The 20,669-nt window shown below is 52.5% G+C and overlaps 1 protein-coding gene across 1 annotated transcript in view; it reads right to left on the bottom strand.

The window, feature by feature from the left end:
* Positions 1-2,497: 2,497 nt before the first annotated feature.
* The window catches only part of WLS (Wnt ligand secretion mediator), a 29,594-nt gene continuing 11,422 nt past the window's right edge, over positions 2,498-20,669 (bottom strand). The window contains exons 2-12 of the mRNA XM_084291449.1: positions 20,262-20,534; positions 12,436-12,560; positions 11,530-11,691; positions 10,558-10,694; positions 9,992-10,160; positions 9,702-9,799; positions 9,336-9,399; positions 8,837-8,980; positions 7,048-7,131; positions 5,369-5,522; positions 2,498-4,817 (exon numbers count right to left, since the gene is read on the bottom strand). Of these exons, the coding sequence (XP_084147575.1) occupies positions 4,708-4,817; positions 5,369-5,522; positions 7,048-7,131; positions 8,837-8,980; positions 9,336-9,399; positions 9,702-9,799; positions 9,992-10,160; positions 10,558-10,694; positions 11,530-11,691; positions 12,436-12,560; positions 20,262-20,534 (1,520 nt within the window). The 3' untranslated portion in view covers positions 2,498-4,707. The remainder of the gene's footprint in view (positions 4,818-5,368; positions 5,523-7,047; positions 7,132-8,836; positions 8,981-9,335; positions 9,400-9,701; positions 9,800-9,991; positions 10,161-10,557; positions 10,695-11,529; positions 11,692-12,435; positions 12,561-20,261; positions 20,535-20,669) is intronic.

Here is a 20,669-nt window from a genome sequence, read left to right as displayed (position 1 = left end):
CTGGTGACAAACAAGGGTGGGAGGGGGCTTTGGAGCTATTTTGTTCTACCCTGGTGTTTGTGCCTTATCCAAAAAGCCCGGAGGATTTTTCTCAAGGAGCTTCCATGTTAACACGCTCCCTCCTTCAGCAGCCCTTTTCTCTCTTGGTGTTGATAAGGCTCCTGCCACCCCCAAACATCTCGGTTTTCAAACACCAATGTAATCCCAAATATCCCTGCCGCAGGGCAGCTGGCAGCCAGCTCCTCCGTGCCCATTTCTGCCCTCACATCAAACGTTCCCCCTGCCAGATCTGCCCTCCCCGGGCTGCAGCACGAAGGCTGAGCCCTTAATGCGTGGTGCCCATGCCTGGCACGCTCCCCGTGGGCTGCTGACACAGCCGCTGCTCCATCCCAATCCTCCCTGATGTTTTCTGGCAGGCAGAGGCCGTGCCCAGCTCTTGGTCCTTGGCTCCCGTTGTGCCGGGCAGGGAGATGTGCTCACAGCCTGCCGAGCATCCGCTTCGCCCGAATCCTGTCATTAACGGGGATTTCCAGAGACGATTTCTAAAACATCGTTTCTGGTGTTTATGAGGTATTTATTAGCCGCAAGGAAACGCTAACTAGCAATTATTAGCTTACCCGCTCTCTTGGCTAGTCCCTGTTGCTCAGAGGCAGATATCCCAATCCCAAACAACCTTTCCCAAGTGTGGCACGATGTCGGGCGGATCACCGCTCCCTGCCTGACCCTGGCCTGTCCCCTGAGTGCCATGGGAAGGGAGCTGCGAGCCGCCCAGCGGGGACACATCTGGGCATGGACATCGCCAGCCTCACCAGGGGAAGGGGTGGGAAGGGCAGAGAGGGTGCGGCGGGGAGCCCCTGCCTTGGGAAGGGCAGAGCAGGCGGCTGGAGGAAGGATGTGGCCGCCAGCTGCTGGCTCCGTGCCCCGCTGCTGGTCAGGGTTTGCTCGGGCCGGAGCTGACAGCCACCAGATTTTCCATTTGAAATGGGAAGCAGCTGCTTGCCAGAGCCCCTCGGGCGAGCAGAGCACGGTGCCAGGCGCTGGGGCTGCCCCATCCTCACTGCTCTCCATTTCCACTGCTTTTCTTCGTGGGACACAGACCTCGGCACGCCGCCTCAACGCCGGTTTGGGTGTTGCTGATGCCTACAGAGAGGTACGAGACAGCAGAGAAGGCAGAGAGGGGATTTTTCTCTGGAATTACAGAAATGATTCGTAAAGCCAGAAGGTGCCTGCCACTGGTGCTGGCTTACAAAAGGGCTGTCCCTGCCCAGCAGAGCCCAATCCTGGCTGTCGCAGCGGGTGTAACCATCCCTGGCTCCAGGTGAAGACACAGCCAAAGGGCAGGGCAGCATTTTGACCACCTCAGCCAGGGGATGCTGCCCCACGCCCCAGGCACGGAGGGATGGGGCTCAGAGGAGCTGTAGGATGCTGTCACCCAGCAGTGTGTCACCTTCAAAGGACACCACGAGGGCATCCAGCACCTGGAGCCACTGTGCTGCTGCACGGGGACATCCTGAGCACAGCACCCAGCTCCCCCCGTGCTGCTTCACCCGGTGGGTGAGGATGCAGCGAGGTGGGAAGCGTTTCTTTCTGGCCCTATGGGACAAGATGTGCTGCTGTGGGATGCCAGGATGCTCCAGCAACGTCAGTGGGAGCCCGTTCCCTCTCCACGAGATCAGGCTGGCCCAAAATAGCAGGGAAATGGCCAAGAGCATCAGGAGATGCTCAGCCCCTGCCCAGCACTCGGGGGAGGCTCAGCCTGCGGAGCTCCGGCACCTCTCACATGTCAGAGGTGGGAGGCAGAAGGAGCCAGTAATTGCAGCCAGGATAAAATCTCATCCCATTTAAAACTCGAGCTCTGAAGCCCGGTGCCGGCAGAGGGCGGCCGAGGAGCTCGGCAGCCCCCGGAGCCCGCAGATACCGGGCGGCCTCGCGGCTCCCTGGCTCCCAAAATGTGCCCTGGGGAAACCAGCAGAGCCCTGCACAGCTCCACGGCCGGGCTGGTGGCTGTCACACTGCAGCCTCCCCAAGCACAAGGGCTGGGAACCTTTCCCTCCCAGGTTACGGATGGAAATGGTGTGATGGTCGCTGCAGCATCTGCTTGCAGCTGCCTGAGCTGCTGGAATGGTGCTGGAACGGGCTGGGTTTTGTCCTGTGCTGCTAAAACCCCAGGACCCTTCCCAAAGCATGGGCAGCAAGCGGCTGCGCCTCCGAATTCAGCAGCAGATGGAGGCAGATGCCCAATTTCTGAGGTGGTGGAAGAGCTGAAGGAAAACCAAGTGGCTGCGCAGTGCCAAACCAACACCTCACGTCCTCTCCAGGCTGTCAGCTCCGCGGCAGGACCCCAGCAGAGCCTCCCAAAACGAGGGAGAAGTGGTGCTGCTAACAGTCCCGGAGCAAAGGGCTTAAGGACAAGCAGCCCTTGGTGCCAAAGCCCCGCGTCTCTGCACCACAAAGTGTTCGAAGAGAGATGAGAGAGAAAAGCCAGGCCAATGACAAATCCACAATATGGTATATTTTATTTAAATTAACAAATCTACACGTTTTCCAGGTTGCTTAAAAGCATTCTGTAAAAAGTGAACTCAACCTAAACAAAAAAAAAGAATATATTTTAATAAGACCCAGGGACTATTTCCGAGACAGATGAGTAGGGCTTAGGAATTAAGAAATAAAAAAAGTACACACGCACGCGCGCACGCTCACACAGACACACACCCCGTAAACAAATTGTTAGTGTTTGACACAAAATTTGGTTTTAAAGCTGCAATGCCCCGTCTGTAAAGAGCCTTTACAAAACGCAATGCTACCCTAAGCTGTAAAAGAAACCATGGACACATCTATGGGAACAACATAAATATCACGTAAGAACCCAAGGTAAAAAGAACGTTAACGTTGCAAAGTCGAGCGCTCAGCCAGGGCAATGAGGGAGTTGGGGCTGTGGGCATTCGTCTAACCCACTCTGCAACAGAACTGCTGCTGTGCATCGTGCCTGCTCTCCCCAGCACTTGTTTCTGAAGGTAAATGGGTTACACATCGCCATCTGTGCTGAAGGTGTGGTCCCAGGAGTTGCTCTGTGCTCTACAATAAGCGTGCCCCCTTCCTTTTTCATTTCCTTTAACCATTCCCTATAACCATTCCCCCAGGGGCACCAGCACCCCGCTTTACAGCAATACAAACTTCCCCCAAACGGTTGGTGTTCCAGTTCAAGTATCCCAAACCATCCAAAGCTCCTTCTTTAAGGAGCTTTTAGCACTTTTTCTGTGCTACAGCAATCCCACACGTTCAGACACAGCAGCACGAGGGACTTCACCTGGCGTGTGGCATTCAGTGTCCCTCACAGCCCCAGTTAATAAAGCCAGGGAAACCCTTCTGTGCATGGGGTCTGCTGGGCACGCTGTGCCGAGCCCCGTTTGATGGTGCACAGCCTGGGGCTCTCAGCAGCTGAGGGGATGGAAGATTACCTGTGCTAGCCTCCTTCAGAGCTGTAGCTCCAATTCAGGGCATCTTACTGCCACTCGAGAGTGCTGTTCTTACCGGGGCTGCAGCAGAGCAATGCATTTGGGGCAGTGGTCCCGCTGGGAAATGCAACAGAGAGCAGCAGCAGGTTACCTTGTGGGGACAAAAGCGGGGTGGGGAGGTTGAGCTGCGTGTTACTGGGGGGGTTCAGACGTGCCAGTGCCAGGTACCAAGGCCAGCCGTGTCCTCAAGTTCTCTCCCAGGCCCTACAAGAAGGTGGGTCTGGAATAGCACCGACCCTTCTGGCTGTGTCCGAGCCACCAGCACGCCTCGTGACTTGCCCCCAGCACAGCCCAGTTTAAGCTCTGAGTCAGACCAGCAGCCACAGCACGGGGTGCGGGACCACGTCTGAGGAGCAGACGTCTGCGTGAGTGTGTGCCATGTGGATTTCCCCTGGAAAGGGCCCGACTCCCGTCCACCCCGGGGCCCTGCTCTTCTGCCCCTGGTACTTAAGCAGCAGAAAAATGAAGGAGATGTATCAAAAAGGTGAGACAGAGGAAGACTAGAGCGAGGGGAGCCAACGGGGCTGAGAACAGGCAGGAGCTGGCTGTGAGATCAGTACCTCGGGGCACTGGGACAGGAGCACACATTTCTCCTGCAATCCAGTTTGGACATTCCCCTGTATTTAACAGGCAGCTGTGAAGCCTACTGAAATAGCAGGTAGCTGCTTCTTTTACATCTTAACTATGACCAACAGTCTGCCCCCTTCTCCAGCTCTGTTTCATTCAAGTGACAGGTTTGCTGTGGGGCTACAGAGCTGTACCAAAGGCCTCAAACACTGTTCGATACAATTTTAGATGAGTGAATTAAATGTTTTCAAAACGAAGCCTTAGTTCTGCTCTGTCCTCCCCATCCTCATGCGCAGGCACACACACACAGAGCCCAGCAGAAATCGCCCAAGGCCAGCTCTGCCACTTGTACCGCCCGAACGTGTGACTTTGCAACATTAATGCTTTTCTAGCAGATTTTTACGTGCTCGAGTGTAACACAATATACATATCCCTCCCCCCAGAAATAACTACAACATATTAAAGAGTTTACAAATGTTATGCTCGGCCTCACTGCTCTGTGAAAATACACTAGATGCTGGGTGCTCAGAAAGCAAGTTACGTCGGACACATCTCCTGCAGGAGGGCGTTGTGTCGTCCTGTGTACTCCACTTTGTCTCGCGTCTCAGCCGCCGGGATCTCGGCCTTACTCCTGAGCCTCCTTGCGAGCCAGCTTGTAAACCTCCGTGGGGCCGTCCACGTGGGTGATGGTGGTGGTGAGCTGGAGCTCCTCGCCGCTGCCCACTCCCAGGTCACCTGAGAAACAGTGATGCCGTCAGGCTGCCCTCACCATACACTGTTGTGCAATTAGAAGGCAAAAAGATCTCTTTTGTTCAGCCCAGGCTCTCAGGAGCTACCTGAACTATGTTCTATGCACAGTTTCTACGAACGCTTTTAATTGAGGTCATTTAGATGTGGGCATGTTGGCAGATGAAGATTTCGGTGCTACTGGAGGCCACCAGAAGGAAACCAACAGCACTGCCATCCTCCCCTTGCCCCAGTTCCAACCCTTTTCCCACTCCGATGTTTGAGCTATGCAGTCACAACTGGGCAATAGCAAAAAATAACAAAAACCGAGCTAAAAGGTTTTAGACAGCCGTGCCTGAATACTCAAACCTGTCTAGCCTAGTCAATAATTAAAATGTCTGCTGGAACAGCAGTGCTTTGAAGAACAAACCCTCGTTTGCATAACATTTCAGTGTGCTGCATGGGCACTTTGGCAAGAAAGATACACAGAAATACCCCCCACTTTTTGTTGCTCTCTTCTCATGGTAACCTTCCCATGTAGATGATTTGGAGCCATTTACCATTTGACTGATCCTCCCCATAGTTCTTGTGTGAGGGCGCGTACAGGAACATGAGCGCGAAGACGTAGAGGTTCCACATCCCGTAGATGCCGGTGAAGAAGGCGCTGTTCACCTGGATCGTGATGTCCCCCCACTTCCAGTGGCCTTCTGTCACCTGCCCGTGAGAAAGCAGACGGTCAGCAAGGCCGGAGTCACACACAGATGTGAACCCTGATGCTCTGGCTTGGAGCAAACCCACAAAAAAAGCCTCAGTTCCCCAAGGATGAAGACAACACGTGTACAACAGTCAGTCACCCAGGCAGGGGAGCACTCTCTTCTTCTGCCCCAGCATGCAGGAAAAATGGTACTTCGAGTGGTTGCACCAGGATCCCTATAACTTTGATTCCTAACCGTGGCACAATCCTTCACAGGCTGCAATAGAAGCTGTCAAAGCTGGGGTGTTCAGCAAAGGCTGGCACACGAAGGGCAGTACCTCAGAGACAACTCCTTACATCTGAAAACATCAGACTTCTATAAATAGGCCTCCTGTACAAGGGGAAGCAGCATGAATAATGTGAAAAGCGAGCGTGCTGAATGCCTTCTTGCTGCTTCTGCCTCACGAGAGAGGCCCAGGCTGACTGCATCAGCCTTAGACATGGAGATCTGTCAAGACTTACCAAAATATCATCAATATTAATATCACTTGAAGACACACGCACTGTTCACAGTGCAGTGCTGGCTTGCCATTAAAGGGAGAGACACAAGGCAGCAGCATGCCTTTTCCTGACAGGAAGAGCTTCCCCGTGAAAACACCAGGACGTTCTGCTCCAACGAGGAGCCACAGCAGCACAACCTTGCCTTCAGGGCAAGACAAAAGCTCAGCTTGAAAAGAGGAGCTGGACAAGATCGTTTGTGTTACGCCCATACGCAGTGACAGCTACAGTCATTAATACTCGGTGATTAATTGAATTGCCAAGTGGCATTTCTCATACCAGTGCTTCAGCCGAACAGATTTTGACGAGCAAAAATCATCTGCTGCTGTGTTTTCCACTGGGACCCACCACATACCCCAAAGCCTAAGGGATGCAGTGAGTGAGACCCTGCTCCTGCAGATGCAGTTCTGTAACGTTGGATTTGCAAGGCTGTACAACTGTTCTCCCGAAACTACAAGCTGCTTACGCTTAGGAACAATCATAAGATAGCATCTGTTTCAAAGATGTCACTTACCAGGAGACTGTTACTTGAAGTAAACCATCAAAGTGCATTTAAACAGCTAGATCAGCTCATGCGTACAGAGAGACTGCACCACAGCTCGGAATAACTAGGTATATATCTTGCTAGAAACAACAGGGTTGCAAAGTCAAAACCATGACAGACTGAATTCTGGTATTTCTTTGTGGGTATAAAAGCCACCAGATTCTTTTAATGTGAACAGAACATTTTTGCTCTTGCTGAGTTCTCAGAAATGACTAAACTGTTTTGGCTGATATTTCAAAAAACACAGACCCTGTGTGCCAAAGGCCTTTGTGGAAGTTTCAGTGTTTCAAATACATGAAAACAACTTCTTAAAAAGCAACTTATCACAGCGAACTGTAAGACAGAGGCCTGGTCTCTCTGAGCTGCAGGTAGCCCAACCTTCCTAGCACGTGGGGAATTTAAGGCTGATGCTCTCAAACGCAGCTGAATTTCGTCACACTCACCTGGCTCACGATGAAGAAGATGACTGTCATTGCTGCGCACGCCAGGGTGATGAGCATCAGGAACTTGAACCTAAAAATCAGCCCCTGTTTAGAGAGAAATGTCACTGGTCACGTTAACAGAATCCACAAAAACCCATTTTTGTTTTTAGCATGTACAAGACACGAGTATAAAAAAAAAAAAAAAAAAGGAAAAGGAAAAAAAGGGTCCAACCCACAAAACCCCAAACCAAAACAACCTCCACCCACTCCTTCGTGCTGCATTCATGACAGCCAATATTCTCCGTTCCCCACACACGTCTGCATTCCTCCCCGATGCTCCAAGCAGGGTGTGCATGTCTGGACAGCTCTTGCTTTCCATTACAGCTGCCTTTGTGACTGATTTACAAAGAGTTAATGTGAGAGAGGAGGCAGGTCAGTCTGAGCTACAGGTTTCGTCCAAGGGACAGCCTACCTGATAGCTCACAGCTTTCATTAAACAAACATCTGTGGAGAGATTTCGGGTTTTAGCAAGACAACGGGACACTTGTACGGTGATAGCAGGGGTCTGTATGGGCTAATCCCCACCTCCAGAGTCCCTCTGGCAGGAAACTGCAGCAATTCTGAACGCTTGTCAAAATTACTTTGTGCACTACAAAAGAATGTAAATTATAAGAAACTTTATGGCTCAAAATCTCTTGGCTGGGAATCGTACCACGTACTGTATTTGCTCTTGATAGTTTTTTAAGTTTTCACTTAAAAATTGTTTTGGTTTTGTTTTTCTTCTTCTTCTTCTTCTTTTTTTTTTTTTTAAACCATTCGGGGAATTTTGATGGAAATGTCTGTGTGTGCGTCATTACTGGGCTCCACAGTGACAACAAATGACCATTAGTTTAACTCTTCCAGGCCAGATTCGTGCTTTGCCAGATGGTTGTAGTTACAGCACGGCTGCAACAGCTCTACAACACAAGCTAACATCCTGTGCCTCTTGCTAAAGGGAAAGATGGAAAAAAGAAAAAAAAAAAAAAAAAGCTGAATATCTTGTGCAAATTCTCTCAAGTCTGATTTTCTATGTTTCATGTGCATCCCTGATGGGTGATAACCAGCCTGTTGAAACCAGAAGTGACCATCGTTATACACAACAATGCTGCTTATAAATATTTACACAGCCGTGAAAACAAGAGGCTCTCCCAGCTCAAGCAGCTAGAGAGAGCTCCTCATGTTCTGCAGCAGCTGAAGACAGCCAGGGCAGAAACAACATACAAAATTACAGGCTAAAAAAGGGGAAAATGAGCTGAGCAAGTCGGGTTTTGACCTTTGTGTGACAGTTTCTCTCCTGCGATTTGGTTAGGACTACCCCATAAATCTGAATTTGTCCCATGGAAAAACTTGGTGGTTTTGGTAATACTTGCCATTAAACACAATCGTTAATATTAGAGAAGGAGAAACTGAGGGACAGGGAGCACTTTCTCCCCGTAGTAATTTAAAGGGCAGTTTCAGCAATTTTATTCTATCCCCCAACACACATCGATAAACTGGGAGATGACAACCACTCAAAAAAAAAAAAAAAGGCAAAAAGAGAGCTGGCTTACACACCCTCCTGAGGGATTAAAATGTTGTATCAGGACCAAAGAGCCAAATACAGGAAAAAATGTAACAGCAGTTGAAAGGAACAAAAGGCAGCTGGGGGACTTGAGCAGCTGAGGATCAGGCTTTCCAGTTCAGGCCTGTATTGACAGCGAAGGGTTTAGTGTAGTCCTTAAGGGTGAAAATGCATTGTGAAAACACAAATGGTACAAGAAGGAGTGCCTACCTCATAATGAAGACAGCGAACCTTGCTCATTGCCGGCAGGCTTGACTGCTTTCCATTGATGTTTCTGAAAACTTGGAAGACCATAAAACACAGGAAGAGAAAATAAAGGCACAAGCAGATTCCTGCAACTATAATAAAGGCCATCTGAGCAGCGCAAGTTAAAGGAAAGTGACATGAAGTAGCAGAAAACATTATTAGGGTGATTTACTTCTGATATGACCAGGAAAGTCATCAATAACCTCCCTGTGGGGTGGCCACAATGGCACCCTTGACCTAGATCTCCCCCCTGCTGCCTCCCAGACCTCGATGTCCCCAAGCACAGCACCGGTGCCGGAGGTACCTGGCACCAAACCTACCATGACCACCTCTTGCAGCCACCACCAGGGTTCCCCACAACGCCCGAGCCCCACCACACAGCTCAGCCAGGAGGAGGAAGGTCTCGTCTCCCCCCTCTACCCACACCGAGCACGTGGGCCTGCCAGAGCCCGGTCAAGGATACAGCCAGCTCCGTGCCGACCTCGGTGGTCCAGATGCTGTAGAAGGGGTTTTTCAGCTGCACTCCCCTGCGAAGAGAGAAAAAACAGAGCTGTCACGGAGGCCTAGAGGCTGGCAGAGCCCCATGCTGCTTTCCCTCGTGGGCGAGGAGGACACGAGGTGGACACGTGTCTTCCTGGGACAAGATATGCTGCTGTGAAGTGCCCAAAGGCCTCAGCGTCTTCACTGGGAGCCCTTTCCTTCCTCATGAGGCAGGGAATCCAGCCCCAAGGACCGAAGCCCTCGTTCCCCAAGGCACCTCGAGCCCCGTGCTCAGAGGTGGCCGCCGGCCTCGGCCTGCCGTGCATCCCCAGGGCAGTGCAGAACCCACCTCTCGCACATGTCGAAGATGAAGAGGCAGAAGGAGCCGACAGCTATGGGTCCAACCTGCTTCCAGTACCCCGAGAGGCGGTTCCGCTCGTTCTGGTCCTAATCGAAGGGTCAGGAGGTGGGCAGGAGGAGGAGAAATGAGGAAGAGTGAGTTAGCCAGCAGTCCTCTCACCAGGAACGAAACCCCACAGCGCTGCTTCCAAATCCCAACCAGTGAGGAAAAGGGAGCTGCCAGGCATTGCTGCAAGGGGCAGGGGGCACGGCAACCACCTTCCTTTCTGTCACACCCACCATCATGTGCTCTCCGCAGAAGATGATCCAAAACGACAGGAGCATGGCGTAGAAAATGCCTTGCCGAATGTCTCCGAAAAGCAGCATCCACGTCCAGTCAAAGCCAATGGAAAACCACTCCACTGGGATGTTAATGAACGTCATGGAAATTCCCAGAGCAAAAATCACCCTGGAGAGGGAGAAACACCATCTCCATCTATTTCCAGTTTGCAGGGAGAAAACACAGAGCCATAGCAGCCAGAGGTGTGCCCAGCAGGTGACAAGAAAACCCCGCACTGTTCAGGCAGGAGCAGCAGATTGTCACCAGGGCCAGGAGGTGGCACCTCGTGCCAGCAAAGCCCCTGGCACTGAGCTCCTCCAAGCAGCCACGGGTAAAAGCAACATCTTCTCTGGGGGGTTAGTGGGGAAGCGGTGACAATATTGAAGTTTCTGGGTGCTCCTGGGTGCAGGGAGTGGACAGGAGAGGGAGAAGAGAGGAATCCTGTCCCCCAAAGACGTGCCCTGCCTGGGAGCAGCCACCACCTCGGCCAGGGTCACCCCACCCAGGCACACACGCCCCCACTCACTTCTCCAGCAGGACAGGAGCCCGTGTCATCAGCGTGATCCTCCTCCAGTACCAGATCATGATGATCAGAATGCTGGGGGTGAGGAAGGTTTTCATGGCAAACCACACTTTCGTGAAGCCTCCGTTTTGATGGATACCCTAAGGAGGAACGAGGTGCAACGTGACAGCTGGACAGGTTTGAACATCATCACTCTGCGCCTGTGCTTACAGGGGTGGCAGGAGAGGCAGGCACGTCGCAGCGTTTGACACGCGAGCACATGCAGACACAACCACCCTTTGAAAGACGCGGTCTGACCACCACAGGGAAGGGAGCAGCTGCCCACACGGCATCCCGGCCATCTGAGCAGGCTTCAAAAGCCCCGTTGGAAACAAATGCCAAAACCCACAGCGTCCATCGCGAGGTGGGAAGCGGTCTGCGAGAGCGGCACTTCTGACACAGCGTGGAAAAAACTGACAGCACGGCTCAGACGAGTAACAAGATAGTCATAGAGCTCAGTCACCGCTGGTGGGCAACGCAGTGGCCAAATTAATGCATTTCTCCAGACACATGCCCTCCCACCGCCGTCTGCAGCCACCACAGCCTGCTGGCTGCCCGCTGCTGAAAGGGACAGCGGGAGGAGGCTTTCCAGCACGGGAGGGCAGGAGCAAGGACAGCTGACTGCCACCTCGAGCATCTGTTTGGCGACAGCCAGCTCTGAGAGAGAGCCAGTCCCCTCTGAGCCCTGCTGTTCTGTGCCTCATCTCCCCGCGCTCTCATCCGTGACAGGCAGACAGGTCCCTGCACCATCCCTCAGAGGGATGGACCCCTTGTGAAGGAGGAAAGTTGGGGCACCATGAATATTTTCAGGCAGAAGCTACCCATGAAGAAGAGCAGGACTTCTGCTGTGGATCGAGGAGAACCAGGCAGGGGCTGCGGGTGGCAGCACCGCGGGGCGCAGTCCCTCTGAGGAGGGGCAGCGAGGCAGACACTTACCACCAGGCGGATGTCCTTGATCTCCCCAATGCCCACGTTGATGCCTTTCCTCTCGTTGACGGGCAGGCGGATGTTGATGAGGTAGTACTTGTGAGCCACGCTGCCGATCTCCATGAAGGGGAGGAAGTCGCAGTCGTAGTGACGGCCTTCGGACTCCAGGGTCTAGCAAAAGGGCACAAAGTGCCAAGACCGTGGTCAGCCACGTCCTGCGTGGTGGGCGGCCACACAGGCACTAACACTCAGCTTGCCCAAGGGCATTATTGGCACCGAGAGACCATCTGCTCACCCCCACCTTCTCTGAAGGCCTGGGGAGAATCTGTGCAAGTCTGGAGACTCATCAGTGGGTTGGGGACCTTTTTCCTTAAGTTTCTGATTGTTTTGGGTCATTGCTAGTTGTGCTTGTCGCTTATCAGATTGCAGTCAAGGCATTAAGAAGTTATTTTAAGAAACTCCCACCCCACCTCTCCCAGTTCTGTGAGTGCTGCAGTGTCCCTGATGGGCTATTTCCTTGCTCCTCCTGAAGAACAAGGTTTTGTCCATCACAGAAGCACCAGATGGGAAGCTCCAAGTTCTCTGGAATGGTTTTGGGTACACAGATCCCAAAGCCTTCAAGTTTCAGCCAGACCACAACGTTAGAGGACAATTCTGCCTGCACCTGGGTCTGTGCTTTGACCTCCCACCTTTTCTTCCTCACCACCTGGCTTCACCCTTTCTCTTGTGCCACAAACGGAACCAAGCTGCATTTAGAGCTCATCAGATTTTCAATTAGGTTTTCAAAGATTTTAAGCCAAGAGAAAGGTGACAAGCCTGAAAGATACAACTGAACAATCCTACAAAGCACCACAAAGGAAAGGAAGAGAACGACTCCCACCCCAGCCCACCCCCAGCATCATCAGAACACCTTACTTTTGGAGAGCCAAAGGTGCATTTCAGCTTCCTGATCTCTATTGCGTGTGCTATCTCTTCCCATTCATCAAACATGTTATCGCGATACGCTAACGACACATCCAGGGTGATTTCTGCGTTTTCTTCTGCAAGAGGAAGGAAACACGGAGCTCGTTAGACACCGACGGTACAGAAAGGGAGGACAGCCTCTGTATATGGAGGGGACCTACGAGAGGCACACGGTTATGGAGACAAATGGAAGTTTTTGCATTCTGAATAATATGTTTCAAATCCCATTTTTCAAAATACTTATCTCCCCTCTGGTAGAGAAGAAAGAACCCAATTCTTCCTGGTCATGGAGGTCTGATGTCTTGCTAACATACCATGATGTGCTGCTGCACTATGGTTGTGGGCGAAGAGCATTACTTATTCATATAGCATTAGGAACAATAATTCGCATAAAACTGGAGCAGAGACAGTTGCAGAGACAGGCAGTTGACCAAAAAAGTCCATCAGACTTCACTGTGGGTTGGCAGAGCAGCAAGCAGCCAGGCTGGTAGCCACACTTTCTGCAGGTAATGCGAGGGTACGCAGCTGGAGGTCCTTCTGCTTCGGGAAGCAGCGACATTGCAGCGCAGGATTTACCTTATATTGACACTGAAATAGCTTTGATTTACAGCAAACCACCCCAAAAAAGAACTATACAACAGTATATACTGCATATGGTTAGGTGTATAAAGAAGATCCATCTTCTACCCGGTTCCTTTAAAAAAAAAAAATAAAAAAAAAAAAATAAAAAAAAAAAAATTAAAGTTGGCCCTGCCAGAAAAAAGAAAGTCCTGATAAACAACTCCACCTGAAGGAACCGATGTCTCCTACATGAATTGTTTAACCCAGGCAATTCTACAGCAGGGCTTTGGGGTCCTCCCCCTGCACCCCCCAGCACTGGCTGCTTTCCACCCGCACGGCTGCACCAACTTGCACGCCAGCAAGCACACACGGAACGGAGGCACCCAGGTAGGGCAGCCACAGCGAGCTTGGCTCAGCAGTTTCGTACTCTCCCATAGCTGGAGGAAAAACTTGAGGGGCAAATCACGGATTAGGAGGGGTGAGGTGGAGGGTTCCTGGGCTTCGGGTGCTGCAGCAGGCCAGCAATTCCACCCTGAACCGTGGGGCAGCAGGGATGGAAATGTCACATGGAAAACCTGCAGCTCCAGCATGTATTTCAATGTTTTCAGCTCCTCAGAGCACTGCTGTTCGTGTTCATGTGGGAACAACCGACCCATCCTCTCCTGGGCCCGTTCATAGCACGAGCACGGGGTGTACCTGCCTTTAAACACGCTCTCGCTAGGGTGCAGCCAGGAGGTCGCTGCTGCAAGGAGGCAACAGGGCTGGAGCAGTCTTACTGAGCTCCCCAAAGCCAGCTCGTGAGACTGAAAGAGTTACAGTCCGAGCCTGCCAAGCAGCAACACACAAACACAGCTTAAAAACCCACGGCAAGCCCGCACCAGCTCCGCCAGATGTGAAATCCTCCCAATTACCAGGCACAGCTCCAAGGCGAGGCTCCGCCAGAGGCACGCGCTCTGCAGCATGCTCACGCTGCGGCCTCGCCTGCTTCCCTCGGCCACCAGCCCCTCGGAGAGCTGCCGAGGGCCGTGCCAGCTCCGTGCCTCGCTCCCCGTGCCGGTGCCGAGGTGCCGGCGGGTCCCCGTGCAGGGTGCGGTGGCACGCCTGCTGGCACGGGGACAGCGACGCCTCCGCGGGCAAGCTGACACACACACACACCTCCCAGCAGGGCTCCATCACCACCTGCATCCTGGGCAGGGGAGAGGTGGAGGCGAGCAAAATGTCACTGCCCACGGCTCTGCACCAGGGGCTGCGTGGAAAAGGGGCTGCCGGCTCTCGGGGCCGCACCCTGCGCACGGGGAAGGGGCTGCGAGGAAAAACATCGGCGCTCGGTGAGCTTGGAAGTTCGGCACGGAGCGCTGCACCACGCCAAAAGCAATCTGGTCCTCGGAGCTCTGAAAGGGGGCTGCTTGGTGTCTGCGAGCGAGCGGGAACCTTTTGGAGCGCCGCATGTCCCACGTCTCGGCCATCTCCTTCGGCCTTCTTTGCGTGGGGGATATGTGGTGGCACACTCATCCGAAGTGATGGGAAGGGGCGTGGATGGCATCTGTGGTTCAGCCCTGCTATTTATACAGCGTTTGGAGGTGGCTCTGTTCTGCCTTCGTGTGGACTCAACGGGATTTGTCCGAGGGTTTTTGCGCGCACCCGCGATCCGTACCGGCAGGCTGATAGCGGGCTCCTCCCCGCAGGTCGCTGGGTTTCCACCAAACAGGCTCAGGTCCGCTCTTTAGGAGACCAGCAAAACCAGATAAATGGGAACATAAGGTTAAACTTGGCCCAATTAAAAAGGACTACAAACTTCATTTCAGAAGCCATAAAACCAACTGGAATGCTTGGGAGTAAATCCAAGGAAAACAGCTTTCATTATTTCATCTGGGTAATCCGAACGCTGCTGCTGCCATTGAGGATGAAAACCAGACGGCAGAAAACACACACCAGCGTACCTCTTCAAAGCAACGCGTTACAACCCCCCTTTGAATTTCCATCACTCTCCGCATCGGGGGAACCTCTCCCATTAGGGCAGAGCCTGGGCGAAGGCCCTGCAGGGCCATCAGCTCCCGATACGTAAATCTTTGGAGAGGGGACGAGCAAGGACAGTGAGACGCTGTTTGGCAAGAGATGAATCTAAAGAAGGTTTGGTGCTAATTAATACTAAAACGGAGGGCTGTACAGGCAAGGTGGGGGTGCCTGCCCTCTCCCAACACAGCCACAGCCCTCGTAGAGCCCCGTGCCGCCTCCTGCCCGCAGACAGGCAGCAGCTGACACCCCGCCGGGCCCGGCTTTGAGATAAAGGCGAGGTGTTTCAGAGCTGTGCTGTTTACTGTCAAAACAGTGCATGGGAGGAAGGCGCAGGAGGCAGGAGACTGACAGTCAAGTTGGTTTTTACTTCTGCTTTCTTCTTTCTTTTTTTTTTTTTCTTTTTCCCCAGACACTCAGCCATGCCCTGGGAACGGCGCGCTGCCAGAGATAAAAATCAGCAGCGGGGGGGAAGTCACGCAGCACCCGCACGAGCTGCACAAAGACGGTTTTCTCATTGCTGTGAGGGGATGGCCTCCCTGTGGGACACCTCGGTGCCCTCTGAGCACTCTCCTGGCAGCTCAGGCTCCTTGTCCCCAGCGCTGGGACCCCGATGAAGCAGCCTGTGGCCAGCTGGTGGCAGGAGGGACACAGCCCTGCGGGGGAACGCGGGTGTCTGGGGACCAGGCAGCATTAGAGCAGCCAAATCCTAATGGGGTCTCAGGTCGATGGCAGCAGCTGAAGCCAAGAGATAAGCAAACAGCTTCCTAATTTCCTTTCTATAAAGAAGCAGCAAAGGCAGGCTGAGTTCAGAAGAGCAGGGACAGGGAGCAGAGTACTGCAATTACTCAAGGCTGAGCCACAGCAGAAGAGGGAAAATACAAGGGAGGAAGGAAGAGGAGAAGCTGGCATCTACCTGCACTCAGGTAGATGCTACTGGAGGGAAAGTCATTACTCAGTTCCTCCATGCACGCTGAACAAGATTCTCCAGAATTTCCTGACGACAAAAGGTACAAACCCAGAGATAGGAATCTGTCTGACCCAGCACCGAGGGATGGAGCTGTCCGGGCCAGGCCTGGGGCAGAGCAATGCCTCAGCAAACCCGGCCATGCAGACCTCGGAGATAAGGGCTGCGTAACTACCCCTGATACCAGCAGCTCCGGTACAGAGCGACAATCTCGCTGCTGTCACAGGTTTATCTTAATTAAAAAAAAAAATAATTAAAAAAGACAAGTTTGTTTAGCTAACTGCATGTCCCACGGATGACCAAGCACAGTCAGAGATGATCTCGGTGGTGCTCCCAGCTCAGATTTCTCAGTGACACCCCAGGCACGGGGCTACAGAAGCTGCAGGAAGGGCTGCAGGGCTGCTCGGTGCCTCTCTGCTCTCAGCCCCTCCACCCTCCCCACCCCTTTTTTCCCTAGTATTTTACTGCTGACTATTCAGTGCCCAAGATCTTTTCCATGATTCACTTTACAGTGTGTTATTCGCACAGGGGATCTTCACTCGCACAACAATAGTCTAAAAATAGAGAAGTTGTTTCGGGGATGGCTCCGTGCCAGCTGCATGCTAATACGGCTATCTGGGAAGAAGTGTGTGCTAGCAAACAGAGGTGTCAGAATTACTTACAATATGCCTCTGTGCTTCACTGGCTCTCTGAAGTTACAAAAACCTCCAAAGAGACACAAATGACATGACTCCGAACAGGAGCACGCAGCACAGCCATGCTGTACGCCATTCCTTTCCAACAGCAAAGCAGCAAGAAGTCCCTCACGCATTAATATTTTAAGTTCACTAGCTAGAAAAAGGGAGGAAAGCGTGTTTTTTTAAAGAGAAAACTCGCAGGGGCCCCTCCGTGCTGCTACGCCCTCCGATAAATAAAGGCAGCATTATCTGATACCCCGCGCCGCCGTACCCTGTACTCCTGAGGGATGGCTCACTCATCGATGCCAAACCGCTATTAAACCATTTCATGTTTATTTTTCCCCGAGGTGACAGCGGGGCAGGGCAGCAGCTCTGCGGTGCCTGCGTGCCTGTGGCAGGGCCCTGCTCGGCGAGGGATGGAGGTGCAGGAGCTACAGCTCAGCACAGACACACGGCCACGCTGCGGCACAGCTCGGGGAGCAGGGCCGATGTTCCCTGCTCAGAACACTACTGCTTGCCAAATGCACAGGGCCCGGGGCAGCGTGCCAGGCCAAAAAACAGCGGTAATAAAAAAAATAACACCCCTCCAGGCTTACAGCAGGTCCCACCAGGGTGCGTCCCTGTGGTACCCCATCCAGGGCATGCAGCAGCAAGGAGCGGAGTGAAGCAGGAGGAGCGCTGGCAGGGGACTGCGGTGCTGGGAAGGCACAGGGGACCCAAGGGACCCTCCAGTCCCCCATCCCTCCCCTGGAAATGCCTGCTGGTTCCAACGATGGGAATGAGATGTAATTGCAGGGTAAGAGAGAAACACTCCAAGCAGCCTGTATGGGAGCTGGTGGCTGAGCCCCAGCTGCTGGCAGCCGGCACGGTGTCACCCCACACCCTGTCCCTCCCACAGCTCTGTGCTCACCCTAACCCTAACCCACAGCCCCTCTGCCTGTGGGGGCAGCACAGAACCCCCCCGCCACAGCTTTTGTGATGGAGGTGCGGGGCAGCACGTCTAGTTTCTCTTTCTGCCTCCTCCCCCTCTTCTGGAGAGGGTCTGCTTTTCAATGACTGAATGCACAGCGCATTGGGAAAGGACAAAGACAACTTGGATGCGAGATTAAGTCCGAGTCGCTGGCAGCTCTGCACGAGGCATAAACATGAGGGAAATAAAATTCAGCTGTTTAACAGCTGAGCTAGGTCCCAAGCAGTTGAATGCAGCAGGGCAGCTCCTCTGAAGGGCAGGATCCCAGCAGGGTGTTTTGGGTGCCCCCCAGTACACCCCACTGCAGGGAAATCCCTTCCCAGTGGGTGATGGAGCCTGGGTTCCCCCAGCTGCTCCCGGGTTGCACAGAGCACACAGATGTCCCCTATGGGCAGAGGCATCTTCCCAACACTGCTCTGAGAGAAGAAATAAGGTGACCTCACCTGCTTTGGGAGATTATTCCAGTTGTCTGATAAACGAAGCTCGTAAAACTAACGCAGAGTTAGCAGCAAGATACAGACACGCATACGTAATTATTTTAGGTTAACAACTTTCTTGCTACCTTTTTTTTTTAATTTATTACAACACAATTTAGCAAGCAAGAAGTGTGTTATTCACTGGTTGCTTAGATTTCACACTTAATTTACATCTGACTTCAGCTTGGCATAAAGTGTAGGAAAACAGCATTTTTAAGCTTTCCTCAGTCAATGAAAGAAAACCCTGAAGATGTGCCAAACGCTCACTGAAAACAAAGCATTGCATGCCATGGCTCCCAACACTTCTGACAAGCCAGGAACACCTGCAGCCACGAGCAGAAACCAAGCCCCCCAGACTGCAAAGCTGGTCCAGCTCATCCCCCAGCCCTTGCTTTTATTAACCAGAGGGTGGCAAAAGATGAGTTTTCCGTTTTTTTTTTTCATCTCAAAGAAAATTTGAGTTGCAGTCTGGCACCCCAAGAGCCTTTCCAGGCGCAGCGGCCTGGTGGAGCCAAGGAGCCGAGGCCTTGGTGAAGTTACAGAGCCGCTCTCCATATGTTAGATAATTACAGGGTTAAGAACATGCACGCAAGCTTTAGAAGACCTCGTTTTTAGCTTCCCTCGATGACGACACAGCACACAGCTGGGGAGGAGCAGGCCCCTTTGACCAGGCAGGGCGGTGAGGGAGCCGCAGACGCTTTGCTCCCCGCGGGCACTCGAGCCAGGCCCGCGAAGAGGCAGACGGCAGCAGGCAGAGAGCTGCCAAAGCCCCGGGTTGGACCAGTTTGAGAAGTAAATTGTTTATTTGTTGTTAGGTTATGGCTGTTAGAGAGAGGGATTTTCCAAAACACTTCACAATGTGCAAACACGCCTACAGTTGTTCTTTCAGCAAGGGGCAGAGCAGCCTGCCCTTGCTGCTCCTGACTTCATCTCGCAGGCTTTTGTAGGGGTTTTTGCGTATTTCATCTTCTTCAGGTACTGAGGTTGAACCCCAGTAAGACAGCTTCTTCCACGGTTCCTGTACCTGCACAGTTCTGATGTTTAATTTGAACTCTGTCCTTTCAAGGCCAAGAAGTGTTTTCCATCTGCACTTATCAGACCCAAGCAAGCCCGTACCTCAGCATGTGATGGAAGGCAGTGCAGCTACTGCAGTTTGCCAGTGAGCAAACTCAAATTGCAGAAGAAATTAAAATCGTAATTATGGCAAAGCCTCGTGTAAGCGTGTGGATGGATGATTTCATTTACTGACTACTTCAGCTCACAGTTTAGAAACTGACCATACAAAAGTGCTTGGTGAACATGGAGCAAGACACCATGGCTTAAAATCTATGGCACTGGGAAACAACCACCCAATTGAAGTATCTGTACAAAGGAGTTTTGGGTCAGAGATACAAAAAACATTTAAAATTATGTCCTGAAACTGCTTTTCACCACACCACCTCCATGCAGACTGAGGCAGGGGAACTAGAGTCCAGCAACGTGGCACAGCAGCAGGCGAGCAGCCTCTGCAGGGGTGTCCCCACTGCCACCGCCTCCAGCAGGTCACCGCAGTGCCTCCAGCACCTCCTCGGAGGCCAAACTCCTCCAGCCAGAGGCAAACTTACCCCACGGAGAATGCAGGATTCAACTCACCAAGCAGCTGCACGTGTGCAGAGCCTGTGCAAGGAGCAGGATGTTGATGCTCAGAAGTGGGACAGGTCCCTTTCAGCTTTTAAGAGTTCCGTAGTATTACCTACTGCAAATCATTGCTGCGTGCTCAGCAACTTGAGATACTTTGGAAAGCTTTCTGAAACCCAGGAGCGCATGCTGTGAAAGCAACCTGCTGGATTTAGGCCAGTGCAGGTCCTGATATTCCGCGTACTTTAGCACGGAACCTGTTCACCATTTGCTTAGCCGCCCGCTAACGCAGCGCAAGCAGCTTTCCCTGGAGACGCCCACGTTGCAATGCCTCGTTCCTCACCCCCAGCCTTGGGGCAGGTTGCTGCATCGCCTCACTGCGTGCGGGCACGTCACCAGGTAGCATGTGGTGCTGGATAAAAGCAGGTGGATGAAAACAGACACTGGGGAAAAAAACAGCCCACAGCCAGCATGTGATAAAGGGCAGAGCGACTTACTGAGGTCGTTGTCCATCTTGAAGGCGATGTCCAGCTGCATGATGAAAAGCATGAACTGGAACCAGGGGCTCATCTCCTTGCTGGGGAGAGGGATGTGCACGGCAAACACGATGTCGTTGGCCTCGATCTGCCTGCTCACTGCTTCGTCGAAGTCTTTGAGCTTCTCACAGTGGTTGGGTCCCCAGGGCATCAGCCACTTGGTTTTGTGGTGGTTTTTTCTTACATCAATGCACTTCACTGACATGTAAGGGACAGCTGTCGTGGGGCTGGGAGCTGTAAATGAAAGAGAAAACCACATTTTTCGAATCTTTAGATGTTGCACGTAGTGGGTTCCCCACCAAAGTACTCAGCTCCCCATTCAGCTATTTGAAGGCAATTCAAAACAAATGCATCAAATGATGCTCCTTC

Source organism: Netta rufina, assembly GCF_964035555.1.
Source record: "Netta rufina genome assembly, chromosome: 8".
Classification (NCBI taxonomy): domain Eukaryota; kingdom Metazoa; phylum Chordata; class Aves; order Anseriformes; family Anatidae; genus Netta; species Netta rufina.
This window is presented reverse-complemented; position numbering and strand designations above follow the sequence as displayed.